Raw genomic sequence first — 17,290 nt, 5'->3', positions numbered from 1 at the left:
CAAACAAACATCACACACCGCTCTGAGCTTTCCTCTGTCTGTACTCCACCAACTACAAACAAACACAAACAAACATCACACACCGCTCTGAGCTTTATTCTGTCTGTACTCCACCAACTACAAACAAACATCACACACCGCTCTGAGCTTTCCTCTGTCTGTACTCCACCAACTACAAACAAACATCACACACCGCTCTGAGCTTTCCTCTGTCTGTACTCCACCATCTACAAACAAACACAAACAAACATCACACACCTCTCTGAGCTTTCCTCTGTCTGTACTCCACCAACTACAAACAAACACAAACAAACATCACACACCGCTCTGAGCTTTCTTCTGTCTGTACTCCACCAACTACAAACAAACACAAACAAACATCACACACCGCTCTGAGCTTTCCTCTGTCTGTACTCCACCAACTACAAACAAACACAAACAAACATCACACACCTCTCTGAGCTTTCCTCTGTCTGTACTCCACCAACTACAAACAAACACAAACAAACATCACACACCGCTCTGAGCTTTCCTCTGTCTGTACTCCACCAACTACAAACAAACACAAACAAACATCACACACTGCTCTGAGCTTTCCTCTGTCTGTACTCCACCAACTACAAACAAACACAAACAAACATCACACACCGCTCTGAGCTTTCCTCTGTCTGTACTCCACCAACTACAAACAAACACAAACAAACATCACACACCGCTCTGAGCTTTCCTCTGTCTGTACTCCACCAACTACAAACAAACACAAACAAACATCACACACCTCTCTGAGCTTTCCTCTGTCTGTACTCCACCAACTACAAACAAACACAAACAAACATCACACACCGCTCTGAGCTTTCCTCTGTCTGTACTCCACCAACTACAAACAAACACAAACAAACATCACACACCGCTCTGAGCTTTCCTCTGTCTGTACTCCACCAACTACAAACAAACACAAACAAACATCACACACCGCTCTCAGCTTTCCTCTGTCTGTACTCCACCAACTACAAACAAACACAAACAAACATCACACACCGCTCTGAGCTTTCCTCTGTCTGTACTCCACCAACTACAAACAAACACAAACAAACATCACACACCGCTCTGAGCTTTCTTCTGTCTGTACTCCACCAACTACAAACAAACACAAACAAACATCACACACCGCTCTGAGCTTTCCTCTGTCTCTACTCCACCAACTACAAACAAACACAAACATCACACACCACTCTGAGCTTTCCTCTGTCTGTACTCCACCAACTACAAACAAACACAAACAAACATCACACACTGCTCTGAGCTTTCCTCTGTCTGTACTCCACCAACTACAAACAAACACAAACAAACATCACACACCGCTCTGAGTTTTCCTCTGTCTGTACTCCACCAACTACAAACAAACACAAACAAACATCACACACCGCTCTGAACTTTCCTCTGTCTGTACTCCACCAACTACAAACAAACACAAACAAACATCACACACTGCTCTGAGCTTTCCTCTGTCTGTACTCCACCAACTACAAACAAACACAAACAAACATCACACACCGCTCTGAGTTTTCCTCTGTCTGTACTCCACCAACTACAAACAAACACAAACAAACATCACACACCGCTCTGAACTTTCTTCTGTCTGTACTCCACCAACTACAAACAAACACAAACAAACATCACACACCGCTCTGAGTTTTCCTCTGTCTGTACTCCACCAACTACAAACAAACACAAACAAACATCACACACCGCTCTGAGCTTTCCTCTTTCTGTACTCCACCAACTACAAACAAACACAAACAAACATCACACACTGCTCTGAGCTTTCTTCTGTCTGTACTCCACCAACTACAAACAAACATCACACACCGCTCTGAGTTTTCCTCTGTCTGTACTCCACCAACTACAAACAAACACAAACAAACATCACACACCGCTCTGAGCTTTCCTCTTTCTGTACTCCACCAACTACAAACAAACACAAACAAACATCACACACTGCTCTGAGCTTTCTTCTGTCTGTACTCCACCAACTACAAACAAACATCACACACCGCTCTGAGCTTTCTTCTGTCTGTACTCCACCAACTACAAACAAACACAAACAAACATCACACACCGCTCTGAGCTTTCCTCTGTCTGTACTCCACCAACTACAAACAAACACAAACAAACATCACACACTGCTCTGAGCTTTCCTCTGTCTGTACTCCACCAACTACAAACAAACATCACACACCGCTCTGAGCTTTCCTCTGTCTGTACTCCACCAACTACAAACAAACACAAACAAACATCACACACCGCTCTGAGCTTTCCTCTGTCTGTACTCCACCAACTACAAACAAACACAAACAAACATCACACACCGCTCTGAGCTTTCCTCTGTCTGTACTCCACCAACTACAAACAAACACAAACAAACATCACACACCTCTCTGAGCTTTCCTCTGTCTGTACTCTACCAACTACAAACAAACATCACACACTGCTCTGAGCTTTCCTCTGTCTGTACTCCACCAACTACAAACAAACACAAACAAACATCACACACCGCTCTGAGCTTTCCTCTGTCTGTACTCCACCAACTACAAACAAACACAAACAAACATCACACACTGCTCTGAGCTTTCCTCTGTCTGTACTCCACCAACTACAAACAAACACAAACAAACATCACACACCACTCTGAGCTTTCCTCTGTCTGTACTCCACCAACTACAAACAAACACAAACATCACACACCGCTCTGAGCTTTCCTCTGTCTGTACTCCACCAACTACAAACAAACACAAACAAACATCACACACTGCTCTGAGCTTTCTTCTGTCTGTACTCCACCAACTACAAACAAACACAAACAAACATCACACACCGCTCTGAGCTTTCCTCTGTCTGTACTCCACCAACTACAAACAAACACAAACAAACATCACACACCGCTCTGAGCTTTCCTCTGTCTGTACTCCACCAACTACAAACAAACACAAACAAACATCACACACCGCTCTGAGCTTTCCTCTGTCTGTACTCCACCAACTACAAACAAACACAAACAAACATCACACACCGCTCTGAGCTTTCCTCTGTCTGTACTCCACCAACTACAAACAAACACAAACAAACATCACACACCTCTCTGAGCTTTCCTCTGTCTGTACTCCACCAACTACAAACAAACACAAACATCACACACCGCTCTGAGCTTTTCTCTGTCTCTACTCCACCAACTACAAACAAACACAAACAAACATCACACACCGCTCTGAGCTTTCTTCTGTCTGTACTCCACCAACTACAAACAAACACAAACAAACATCACACACCGCTCTGAGCTTTCCTCTGTCTGTACTCCACCAACTACAAACAAACACAAACAAACATCACACACCGCTCTGAGCTTTCCTCTGTCTGTACTCCACCAACTACAAACAAACACAAACAAACATCACACACCGCTCTGAGCTTTTCTCTGTCTGTACTCCACCAACTACAAACAAACACAAACAAACATCACACACCGCTCTGAGCTTTCCTCTGTCTGTACTCCACCAACTACAAACAAACACAAACAAACATCACACACCGCTCTGAGCTTTCCTCTGTCTGTACTCCACCAACTACAAACAAACACAAACAAACATCACACACCGCTCTGAGCTTTCCTCTGTCTGTACTCCACCAACTACAAACAAACACAAACAAACATCACACACCGCTCTGAGCTTTCCTCTGTCTGTACTCCACCAACTACAAACAAACACAAACAAACATCACACACCGCTCTGAGCTTTCCTCTGTCTGTACTCCACCAACTACAAACAAACACAAACAAACATCACACACCGCTCTGAGCTTTCCTCTGTCTGTACTCCACCAACTACAAACAAACACAAACAAACATCACACACCGCTCTGAGCTTTCCTCTGTCTGTACTCCACCAACTACAAACAAACACAAACAAACATCACACACCTCTCTGAGCTTTCCTCTGTCTGTACTCCACCAACTACAAACAAACACAAACAAACAAACATCACACACCGCTCTGAGCTTTCCTCTGTCTCTACTCCACCAACTACAAACAAACACAAACAAACATCACACACCGCTCTGAGCTTTCTTCTGTCTGTACTCCACCAACTACAAACAAACACAAACAAACATCACACACCGCTCTGAGCTTTCCTCTGTCTCTACTCCACCAACTACAAACAAACACAAACATCACACACCACTCTGAGCTTTCCTCTGTCTGTACTCCACCAACTACAAACAAACACAAACAAACATCACACACCGCTCTAAGCTTTCTTCTGTCTGTACTCCACCAACTACAAACAAACATCACACACCGCTCTGAGCTTTCCTCTGTCTGTACTCCACCAACTACAAACAAACACAAACAAACATCACACACCGCTCTGAGCTTTCCTCTGACTGTACTCCACCAACTACAAACAAACACAAACAAACATCACACACCGCTCTGAGCTTTTCTCTGTCTGTACTCCACCAACTACAAACAAACACAAACAAACATCACACACCGCTCTGAGCTTTCCTCTGTCTGTACTCCACCAACTACAAACAAACACAAATAAACATCACACACCGCTCTGAGCTTTCCTCTGACTGTACTCCACCAACTACAAACAAACACAAACAAACATCACACACCGCTCTGAGCTTTCCTCTGTCTGTACTCCACCAACTACAAACCAACACAAACAAACATCACACACCGCTCTGAGCTTTCCTCTGTCTGTACTCCACCAACTACAAACAAACACAAACAAACATCACACACTGCTCTGAGCTTTCCTCTGTCTGTACTCCACCAACTACAAACAAACACAAACAAACATCACACACCGCTCTGAGCTTTCCTCTGTCTGTACTCCACCAACTACAAACAAACACAAACAAACATCACACACTGCTCTGAGCTTTCCTCTGTCTGTACTCCACCAACTACAAACAAACACAAACAAACATCACACACCGCTCTGAGCTTTCCTCTGTCTGTACTCCACCAACTACAAACAAACACAAACAAACATCACACACCGCTCTGAGCTTTCCTCTGTCTGTACTCCACCAACTACAAACAAACACAAATAAACATCACACACCGCTCTGAGCTTTCCTCTGACTGTACTCCACCAACTACAAACAAACACAAACAAACATCACACACCGCTCTGAGCTTTCCTCTGTCTGTACTCCACCAACTACAAACAAACACAAACAAACATCACACACCGCTCTGAGCTTTCCTCTGTCTGTACTCCACCAACTACAAACAAACACAAACAAACATCACACACCGCTCTGAGCTTTCCTCTGTCTGTACTCCACCAACTACAAACAAACACAAACAAACATCACACACTGCTCTGAGCTTTCTTCTGTCTGTACTCCACCAACTACAAACAAACATCACACACCGCTCTGAGCTTTCTTCTGTCTGTACTCCACCAACTACAAACAAACACAAACAAACATCACACACCGCTCTGAGCTTTCTTCTGTCTGTACTCCACCAACTACAAACAAACACAAACAAACATCACACACCGCTCTGAGCTTTCCTCTGACTGTACTCCACCAACTACAAACAAACACAAACAAACATCACACACCGCTCTGAGCTTTCCTCTGTCTGTACTCCACCAACTACAAACAAACACAAACAAACATCACACACCGCTCTGAGCTTTCCTCTGTCTGTACTCCACCAACTACAAACAAACACAAACAAACATCACACACCGCTCTGAGCTTTCCTCTGTCTGTACTCCACCAACTACAAACAAACACAAACAAACATCACACACCGCTCTGAGCTTTCCTCTGTCTGTACTCCACCAACTACAAACAAACACAAACAAATATCACACACCGCTCTGAGCTTTCCTCTGTCTGTACTCCACCAACTACAAACAAACACAAACAAACATCACACACCGCTCTGAGCTTTCTTCTGTCTGTACTCCACCAACTACAAACAAACACAAACAAAAATCACACACTGCTCTGAGCTTTCTTCTGTCTGTACTCCACCAACTACAAACAAACACAAACAAACTAATATCTGGTGACCCATCGTGAGGAACGTGGCCAGCAGTGTGAGATCTGAGGGATTTGAGGACCACTCTGCCGAGTCCAGATGGTGACCAGCACTTCCTCTAAGTGAACTCCAGAGTCTAGTTCTAGCCATGAATGCAACCGTGAGCTCCAGACTGCAGCAGAGATCTCAGAATCCCCTCAGACCTCTAGACCCAGGGAGGGCTCTAACTAGAACAGTCCAAACTGTAACCAGGCGGCTGGGGTAGTGGGACCCGTACGGTGAAGCGGTAGAGTTTACTGAAGCCCAGGAGCAGTTTGTCCATGCTGTGTCTCTGAGAATGTGAAGTGTTTCTATGTTTGTGTGTGTGTGTCAGTGTTAACCACGCTGAGCACTAATCTCGCCAACGTGTGCTAACGGGTTTAGCATCACGCCGCTGTGGCGACAGAAGAAAACATGTCTCACAATATGGTCCACAGATGGAGCAAAAGGAGATCAACACACTCCAGCTGCACAAGACTGAGGCTCTTTTAGTGCCTACAGAGTCAACACGCACACAGCTAACGCTACAGCAGACAACCAGGGACCACCACCACCTTCACCTGCTCTACAACAGTCCACCACCACCACCACCTTCACCTGCTCTACAACAGACCACCACCACCACCTTCACCAGCTCTACAACAGACCACCACCACCTTCACCTGCTCTACAACAGACCACCACCACCACCACCTTCACCTGCTCTACAACAGACCACCACCACCACCACCTTCACCTGCTCTACAACAGACCACCACCACCACCACCTTCACCTGCTCTACAACAGACCACCACCACCACATTCACCTGCTCTATAACAGACCACCACCACCACCACCTTCACCTGCTCTACAACAGACCACCACCACCACCACCTTCACCTGCTCTACAACAGACCACCACCACCACCACCTTCACCTGCTCTACAACAGACCACCACCACCACCTTCACCTGCTCTACAACAGACCACCACCATCACCTTCACATGCTCTACAACAGACCACCACCATCACCTTCACCTGCTCTACAACAGACCACCACCATCACCTTCACCTGCTCTACAACAGACCACCACCACCACCCTCATCTGCTCTACAACAGACCACCACCACCACCCTCATCTGCTCTACAACAGACCACCACCACCTTCACCTGCTCTACAACAGACCACCACCACCACCTTCACCTGCTCTACAACAGACCACCACTACCACCTTCACCTGCTCTACAACAGACCACCACCACTACCACCTTCACCTGCTCTACAACAGACCACCACCACCACCTTCACCTGCTCTACAACAGACCACTACCACCACCTTCACCAGCTCTACAACAGACCACTACCACCACCTTCACCAGCTCTACAACAGACCACCACCACCACCTTCACCAGCTCTACAACAGACCACCACTACCACCACCTTCACCAGCTCTACAACAGACCACCACCTTCACCTGCTCTACAACAAACCACCACCACCCTCATCTGCTCTACAACAGACCACCAACAACAACTTCAGCTGCTCTACAACAGACCACAACCACCACCTTCATCTGCTCTACAACAGACCACCAACAATACCTTCACCTGCTCTACAACAGACCACCACCACCACCTTCACCTGCTCTACAACAGACCACAACCACCACTGCCACCTGCTCTACAACAGACCACAACCACCACTGCCACCTGCTCTACAACAGACCACTACCACCACCACCTACTCTACCACCGACCACCTTCACCTGCTCTACAACAGACCACCACCACCTGCTCTACAACAGACCACCACCACCTGCTCTACAACAGACCACCACCACCAGCTCTACAACAGACCACCACCACCACTGCCACCTGCTCTACAACAGACCACTACCACCACCACAGAAAAACAAATCATGGTCTACTAATCGTTCAACCTACACCAAACAATAAGGCCAGTTTCTTCTGCTCTGGAACCATCTACTGGGTTCTGGAGTCACCCTTACACTTTCTTGGGTTCTGCCCAGCACAAAAGTTCCTGGTCTCAGAGACACGTTTCTCCTGAACATTCAAAGTACTACAGAACCATGTGGAACCCTCATCTGAACAGCCTCACTGAGTTTAGGACTAAGTCTAAACCCTGAGAAAGTGTGACCTCAGGAAATAACATGGTTTGTTTAAAGCTGCTGCACAAAGCTGTGTCCAGTCAGCACTGTGGTGTGTCCAGAGGATAAGGACCGGCTGAACCGAGGACAAACAGATGTTCACAGCTTCAGAAAATAAAAAAAAGACAGCCGCAAGCATCCAGATTTCCTCCAGTTCTCACAGAGCTGCAGATACACAGACGGACACAAAGCTTTCAGGAATTTCTTCACCCGTAACCATGGCGATAAAACAAAGAGTCTGACCAGCAATGACCACGCATCCTCCTCAAAAACCTCTCAGCATAAACACATTTACACGAGCACAGCGCCAGGCTGTCCTTCAACAACCTCCACCAAACTGACCATGCTTCAGACAGCCAGGGCTGCCTGGTGACAGCAGACTGGCCTGAACTGTCAGAACAGCCTTCCCTATTATTTCTGACCGGTCTGAACTGTCAAAACAGTCTTCCCTGTTACTGCTGACCGGTCTGAACTGTCAGAACAGTCTTCCCTGTTACTGCTGACCGGTCTGAACTGTCAGAACAGTCTTCCCTGTTACTGCTGACCGGTCTGAACTGTCAGAACAGTCTTCCCTGTTACTGCTGACCGGTCTGAACTGTCAGAACAGTCTTCCCTGTTACTGCTGACCGGTCTGAACTGTCAGAACAGTCTTCCCTGTTACAGCTGACCGGTCTGAACTGTCAGAACAGTCTTCCCTGTTACAGCTGACCGGTCTGAACTGTCAGAACAGTCTTCCCTGTTACAGCTGACCGGTCTGAACTGTCAGAACAGTCTTCCCTGTTACTGCTGACCGGTCTGAACTGTCAGAACAGTCTTCCCTGTTACTGCTGACCGGTCTGAACTGTCAGAACAGTCTTCCCTGTTACTGCTGACCGGTCTGAACTGTCAGAACAGTCTTCCCTGTTACTGCTGACCGGTCTGAACTGTCAGAACAGTCTTCCCTGTTACTGCTGACTAGTCTGAACTGTCAGAACAGTCTTCCCTGTTACTGCTGACCGGTCTGAACTGTCAGAACAGTCTTCCCTGTTACTGCTGACCGGTCTGAACTGTCAGAACAGTCTTCCCTGTTACTGCTGACCGGTCTGAACTGTCAGAACAGTCTTCCCTGTTACTGCTGACCGGTCTGAACTGTCAGAACAGTCTTCCCTGTTACTGCTGACCGGTCTGAACTGTCAGAACAGTCTTCCCTATTACTGCTGACCGGTCTGAACTGTCAGAACAGTCTTCCCTATTACTGCTGACCAATCTGAACTGTCAGAACAGTCTTCCCTGTTACAGCTGACCGGTCTGAACTGTCAGAACAGTCTTCCCTGTTACTGCTGACCGGTCTGAATTATCAGAACAGTCTTCCCTATTACTGCTGACCGGTCTGAACTGTAGAGAACAGTCTTCCCTATTACTGCTGACCGGTCTGAACTGTCAGAACAGTCTTCCCTGTTACTGCTGACCTGTCTGAACTGTCAGAACAGTCTTCCCTGTTACTGCTGACCAATCTGAACTGTCAGAACAGTCTTCCCTGTTACAGCTGATTGGTCTGAACTGTCAGAACAGTCTTCCCTGTTACTGCTGACCGGTCTGAACTGTAGAGAACAGTCTTCCCTGTTTTAGCTGACCGGTCTGAACTGTCAGAACAGTCTTCCCTGTTACTGCTGACCTGTCTGAACTGTCAGAACAGTTTTCCCTGTTATAGCTGACCAGTCTAAACTGTCAGAACAGTTTTCCCTGTTACAGCTGACCGGTCTGAACTGTCTTTGCTAATACAGCAGACCAGTCTAAACAGTCGGAACAGCCTTTCCTGTTTTAGCTGACCAGCCTGAACCGTCAGAAGACTCTTCCCTGTAAGAACTAACCAGTCTGACCAGACAGAGCAGTGTTCCCTGCTACAGCAGACCGGCCTAAATGGTCAGGAGAGTCTTTGCTGCTACAGCTGACTAGTCTGTTTGGTCAGAACACTCTTTCCTGTTACAGGTGACTGGCTTGAACAGTCAGAAAAGTCTTCCTTGTAAGAACTGACCAGTCTTACTAATTACAGCAGATCAACATATGTTCATTTTGAACTGATCTAGAACAGGCAATAAAAGTCAAAGATCAGTCTGAGCTAAACATGAAGAATCGGTGAAATTCTAGGGTCAGTTTTTCCTCATGTAGAACAGTCCACCAATATCTGGGGTCAATTTTTCCTGATCTATAGGAGTCCATCAGGGTCTAATGTTGGTGTTTCAGATGTAGAGCCATCCATGAATGTCTATGGTCAGTTTATCCTGATCCAGAACAGTCCATAAAGGTCTGGGGTCAGTTTTTTCACAATCTAACAGAGCAAATCTAGAAAAAGTATGTCAAGGTCTAGGGTCTGTTTTTCCTGATTTGCCTGCTCTAAAACACTGTCAGTGTCTAGAGTCAGTTTGACCTAATCTAGAACTGTCCTTTAAATTCTAAAGTAAATGTCTCCTGATCTAGAACTGTTCACTGGGTTCTAGTGTCAGTTTTTCCTAGTCTAGAACAGTCTGTCAAAGTGTATTGTGTGTTTTTTTCTGATCTAGAACAACGGTCTGCCAGGGTCAGATTCAGCTGATCAAGAACGACCCATCTGGGACTAAGTAATTTTTTCCAATCTAGAACAGACTGTCCAGGCCTAGGGGCACTTTTCCTGTTCTTTTTGATCAACAACTAAACCAAAACACTGACTGATGTAAACAGCAGAAATGTTGAATTAATTTCTAAACACAACAGTGCTGACCCTAATCTGGACTGCAGTCCATAACACTTCAAAGAGCAGAGGAACAGCCTCAGGTCCTCTCTGTAATCCACCCCTCCACCCACACTCAAAAAGGACATAGGCGTTTAATCTGTGTCCCGCTGACCAGCTGACTGCCAGCTGACCTGGTTGGCACGGCAACTGGAGATCAGACAACATCTGACCTAAGAGCTGAGGTCAATATTTCCTTAGAAAAAATAACTCCACTTGTGAGCAAACACACACACACTGTGTGTGTTCAGAGCAGACTGGGCTTAGAGCAGAGTCAGTCCAGTGTAACTGGGTTTAGAGCAATGTTAGTCCAGTTTAACTGGGTTTAGATCAGAGTCAGTCCGGTTTAACTGGGTTTAGATCAGAGTCAGTCCGGTTAAACTGGGTTTAGATCAGAGTCAGTCCGGTTAAACTGGGTTTAGATCAGAGTCAGTCCGGTTAAACTGGGTTTAGAGCAGTGTCAGTCCGGTTAAACTGGGTTTAGAGCAGTGTCAGTCCGGTTAAACTGGGTTTAGAGCAGTGTTAGTCCAGTTTAACTGGGTTTAGAGCAGTGTTAGTCCCGTTTAACTGGGTTTAGAGCAGTGTTAGTCCAGTTTAACTGGGTTTAGAACAGAGTCAGTCCCGTTAAACTGGGTTTAGAGCAGAGTCAGTCCAGTGTAACTGGGTTTAGAGCAGAGTCAGCCCTGTGTAACTGGGTTTAGAGCAGAGTTAGCCCTGTGTAACTGGGTTTAGAGCAGAGTTAGCCCTGTGTAACTGGGTTTAGAGCAGAGTTAGCCCTGTGTAACTGGGTTTAGAGCAGAGTTAGCCCTGTGTAACTGGGTTTAGAGCAGAGTTAGCCCTGTGTAACTGGGTTTAGAGCAGAGTCAGTCCCGTTTAACTGGGTTTATAGCAGTGTTAGGCCTGTTTAACTGAGTTTATAGCAGCATTAGCCCTGTTTAACTGGGTTTAGAGCAGTGTTAGTCCCGTATAACTGGGTTTAGAGCAGTGCTAGTCCCGTTTAACTGGGTTTAGAGCAGTGCTAGTCCCGTTTAACTGGGTTTAGAGCAGAGTTAGCCCTGTGTAACTGGGTTTAGAGCAGAGTCAGTCCCGTTTAACTGGGTTTATAGCAGTGTTAGCCCTGTTTAACTGAGTTTATAGCAGTGTTAGCCCTGTTTAACTGGGTTTAGAGCAGTGTTAGTCCCGTTTAACTGGGTTTAGAGCAGAATTAGCCCTGTGTAACTGAGTTTAGAGCAGTGTTAATCCCGTTTAACTGGGTTTAGAGCAGTGTTAGCCCTGTTTAACTGGGTTTATAGCAGTGTTAGTCCCGTTTAACTGGGTTTAGAGCAGTGTTAGTCCCGTTTAACTGGGTTTAGAGCAGTGTTAGCCCCGTTTAACTGGGTTTAGAGCAGTGTTAGCCCCGTTTAACTGGGTTTAGAGCAGTGTTAGCCCCGTTTAACTGGGTTTATAGCAGTGTTAGTCCCGTTTAACTGGGTTTAGAGCAGTGTTAGTCCCGTTTAACTGGGTTTAGAGCAGTGCTAGTCCCGTTTAACTGGGTTTAGAGCAGTGCTAGTCCCGTTTAACTGGGTTTAGAGCAGTGCTAGTCCCGTTTAACTGGGTTTAGAGCAGTGCTAGTCCCGTTTAACTGGGTTTAGAGCAGTGTTAGCCCCGTTTAACTGGGTTTAGAGCAGTGTTAGCCCCGTTTAACTGGGTTTAGAGCAGTGTTAGCCCCGTTTAACTGGGTTTAGAGCAGTGTTAGCCCCGTTTAACTGGGCTTAGAGCAGTGCTAGTCCCGTTTAACTGGGTTTATAGCAGTGTTAGCCCCGTTTAACTGGGTTTAGAGCAGTGTTAGCCCCGTTTAACTGGGTTTAGAGCAGTGTTAGCCCCGTTTAACTGGGTTTATAGCAGTGTTAGCCCTGTTTAACTGGGCTTAGAGCAGAATCAGACCAGTTTAACTGGGTTTATTATTGCTAATAAAATAATGTGAAAATCTCATAGTAAACCACATGACGTTAATTAACGCTAATTGATGTGATTAGCAGCATTAGCTCTGTAGCTTTATGACAACAAAGCTAAAGAACAAGAACATCTCATTCGTTGGTTCATTCCTGGGTTGTGTTGACCCTCCCCCTACTCCTCACTGCTGTTAGCCATGTTCCTGAGCTAGCTAATGCATATTCATTATTTTAATGAGGTGTGTAGGTGGGACATAGTGCATTAGTGCATTAACCAAGTCAGAGGTTAAAACCAATTAGCAGTAATGCCAGAAAGAATAAGAGAGGGAGAAAGAGAGAGGCAGAGAGAGAGAGAGAGAACACAGAGAGATAGAACAGAGAGAGAGAGAGAAAGAACAGAGAGAGAGAGAGAACACAGAGAGAGAGAGAGAGAGAGAACAGAGAAAGGACAGAGAGAGAGAGAGAGAACACAGAGAGAGAGAGAGAGAGAACAGAGAAAGGACAGAGAGAGAGAGAGAGAACACAGAGAGAGAGAGAGAGAGAGAGAGAGAGAGAGAAAGGACAGAGAGAGAGAGAGAGAGAGAGAGAGAGAGAGAGAGAGAGAGAACAGAGAAAGGACAGAGAGAGAGAGAGAGAGAGAGAGAACAGAGAAAGGACAGAGAGAGAGAGAGAGAGAGAGAGAGAGAGAACAGAGAAAGGACAGAGAGAGAGAGAGAGAGAGACCTGCTGTTGTTTATTAAGATGAATACAGAGCTGTGTGACTCAGGGTATTCCTGAGTTATCCAGATCGTTTAATCCTGGAGCTGAGGATGGGCAGTTCTGACGTGCTCAGAGAGGAGCGCTGCTCTTTTTCTGAACGCTTTATAATTAGTGTGTGATTAATAAGGACAGAGCGGGAGCTCAGAGGAGCTCAGGCCCAGATCTTCATCAGCGACCCACTATGCAGCATCTCAGAGTCTACAGCAGTGAGGACTGACCCTGTGACCACTCTCAGACACCGGGCACTACCACGTCCTTCACACAACGGACACCAGGCCACGAGGCAGAAGCACACACAGCAGCTAAGGCTCTCTCTCAGCACTCGATACTGCAGTGAAAACAGAGGATCTCTTAGTAATCCTGGATCCTAATCTTTCTGGAGTGAGGACAGGACTGAGAGGGACAGAGGAGCACAGAGTGGCAGACAGAGAGAGAGAGAGAGAGCGAGAGAGAGAGAGCGAGAGAGACTGTCCTGAAGTTACCACGGTGATTGATTTATTGATCACTCTAAAGATTTAAAAAGTATTTCCAAAAAATGTGTCTAAAATTAACAACCCAGGTTTAAGTTATCCACATGCTCTAAGATAATCTCAGCTCCTGGAGCACTCACACATCCTTCATCTGCTGCAGGAAAATCTCAAGGTTGAAAATCCAGCTACACCAGAAAGTCAAGGTTTAACCGGTTGCAAAAGACAGCACAGAAATATGGCTCTTAGAGATAGATAAGACCTCCGCAAGACCTTGCCGAGGACACCCACAAGACCTGCCGAGGACCTACACAAGACCTGCCGAGGACCTACACAAGACCTGCACAAGACCTGCCGAGGACCTGCACAAGACCTGCCGAGGACCTGCACAAGACCTGCCGAGGAGCTGCACAAGACCTGCCGAGGAGCTGCACAAGACCTGCCGAGGACCTGCACAAGACCTGCCGAGGACCTGCACAAGACCTGCCGAGGACCTGCACAAGACCTGCCGAGGAGCTACCCAAGACCTGCCGAGGACCTGCACAAGACCTGCCGAGGACCTGCACAAGACCTGCCGAGGACCTGCACAAGACCTGCCGAGGACCTGCCCAAGACCTGCCGAGGACCTACGCAAGACCTGCCGAGGACCTCCGCAAGACCTGCCGAGGACGCCCACAAGACCTGCCGAGGACCTCCACAAGACCTGCCGAGGACCTGCACAAGACCTGCCGAGGACCTACGCAAGACCTGCCGAGGACCTCCGCAAGACCTGCCGAGGACCTCCGCAAGACCTGCCGAGGACGCCCACAAGACCTTGCCGAGGACCTGCACAAGACCTGCCGAGGACCTGCACAAGACCTGCCGAGGACCTGCACAAGACCTGCCGAGGACCTGCACAAGACCTGCCGAGGACCTGCACAAGACCTGCCGAGGACCTGCACAAGACCTGCCGAGGACAAGCGCAAGACCAGCTGAGGACCTACACGAGACCTGCCGAGGACAACCGCGAGACCTACCGAGGACAACCGCAAGACCTGCCGAGGACCCCCGCGAGACCTGCCGAGGACCCCCGCGAGACCTGCCGAGGACCCCCGCGAGACCTGCCGAGGACCCCCGCGAGACCTGCCGAGGACCCCCGCGAGACCTGCCGAGGACAACCGCGAGACCTGCCGAGGACAACTGCGAGACCTGCCGAGGACAGACACAAGACCTGCCGAGGACCCCCGCGAGACCTGCCGAGGACAGACACAAGACCTGCCAAGGACCCCCGCAAGACCTGCCTAGGACAACCGCAAGACCTGCCGAGGACACCCACGAGACCCCCACACTCCCTGCTTTAAACCTGCAAAACACCTCCACAATGTCTGCATGTCATCTGCGTCAGAGCTGTAGAAGACTATGTTAGACCTACACACATCCTCTATAAACATCTACACTAGACTGTATACGCCACCACAGCACCACCGCAAGTCAAAGAAAACACCAGACCTGCATAACTCTTTAAAAAAAAGGGACACCAGACACTAGTGACTGAATAACATGCAGAAGAGTGTGATAAACACTGCGGAGTGAGGTGGAGCCGTCAGAAAGGACTCAGCCCCTATAGCCCCTATATATTCAGGTGTTGAACATGGTCCAGAGATATGAGACAGTCCAAAAAATGTTCCAGAGACAGAGGCTGTCGTTCGCTGTGATTTCATATTCAGAGCTGTGAAGAACATTAGCATGAGGCTAGTTCTAATGCTAAAGTAAACAAATCTGGGATTCCAGTTACAGAGCCCCAGGTACTGTGACAGAGACACTGTGGAAATAGGAAATATCAAATAATAACTGCAGCATATAAAGGGTTCACTTCATACATGTTTATCATTTTCAAAACCCTTTAAGACAAAAAAGGGAGGTTGTTTATCGAACACATGTCCCATCAACAGAACAGCAGTGGAAATGGAACAACAGGACAATGACAGCTCCTTCACTGACCAAGAATCTCACTGAAACATTCCGTTCCACCTTAAATTTAAGGTGGAATGGAAAAATCTGAATAAGAAGCTGGTGAATTAGGTGATAAGCACAGTGAGGTCTAATCTTGGGTTCTGATTTAAGCCTCAGTCTAATACATAATCCGCTAAGATTACAGCAATCCAGAAGTCAATGGAAGTCCTCACTAGGCCGGTTAAACCAGAGCACGTGTACATTTCTTAAACGTACACTACACCAGGCTACGTTAATATACAAGTCTATGGAGGTCCTCGTTTGACAAGTTAAACCAGAGAGCGTTTGTGTGTGTTTAAGCCCTGGCTAATAAGTGACATTACAAGGACATCAGTGACACAGAACACCATACAGGTCCCCGTAAGTGCGGTTAGACCAGAACGTGTGTGACTGCATCTCCGCGCTTGTAAGCGCCTGTGAAGTGTGTGTAATCGCGCGTGTGTTTTTGTGTCTACCTTGGCTCTGCCGGTCTCGAGCTTCCTCCTCCTCTCCTCGTCCTCCATAGCCGCTGCTTCATAAACACAATAAATCCCACAGACAAGGAAAAAGGTAAACAAGAAAACAAACAAACGGCACGAGCGCTTAAAAGAGAGAGAGTAGGGTGGGCTTCAAACACCACAGACACCCACTCTCCGCGCACTGCTCGCCGCCATGTCACTTCTCCACGTAAACACGGGACCTGCCGGCGTGACGTCACAAGTGTTGACGTCACACCCTTCTTAAAGGGCTCGAGAAGTGTCTTCCGCTACACAGTGTGTTTCAAAGTTGGCATACACTACATTGCCAAGAGTATTCACTCACTAATAGTAATTGAATTTAGGTGTTCCAGTCACTTTCATGGCCACAGGTGTATAAATCCAAGCACCTAAGAATGCAGATTTCCTCTACAAACATTTATGAAAGAATGAGCCTCTCCCAGGAGCTCTGTGAATTGTGGTGTGGTGCCGTGATAGGATGCCACGTGTGCATTAAGTCCAGTTGTGACATTTCCTTGCTACTAAATATTCCACAGTCAACTCTCAGTGGTAATAAAACACATTGGAAGTAACTGGGAACAACAGCAACTCAGCCACAAAGTGCTAGGCCATGTAAAATAACAGAGCATGTCATTGGATACTGAGGTGCATAGT

General features: G+C 47.2%; 1 protein-coding gene across 3 annotated transcripts in view; it reads right to left on the bottom strand.

The window, feature by feature from the left end:
• akap9 (A kinase (PRKA) anchor protein 9) overlaps positions 1 to 16,813 on the bottom strand; it is a 124,150-nt gene extending 107,337 nt beyond the window's left edge. For all 3 annotated transcript variants that reach the window (XM_066669879.1, XM_066669881.1, XM_066669880.1), the window contains exon 1: positions 16,616 to 16,813. In XM_066669879.1, the coding sequence (XP_066525976.1) occupies positions 16,616 to 16,663 (48 nt within the window). In that variant the 5' untranslated portion in view covers positions 16,664 to 16,813. The remainder of the gene's footprint in view (positions 1 to 16,615) is intronic.
• Between the last annotated feature and the right edge of the window lie 477 nt (positions 16,814 to 17,290).

Source organism: Hoplias malabaricus, chromosome 4, assembly GCF_029633855.1.
Source record: "Hoplias malabaricus isolate fHopMal1 chromosome 4, fHopMal1.hap1, whole genome shotgun sequence".
Lineage (NCBI taxonomy): Eukaryota > Metazoa > Chordata > Actinopteri > Characiformes > Erythrinidae > Hoplias > Hoplias malabaricus.
Note: the sequence above shows the minus strand (reverse complement) of the source record. Positions and strands in the feature narration are given on the sequence as shown.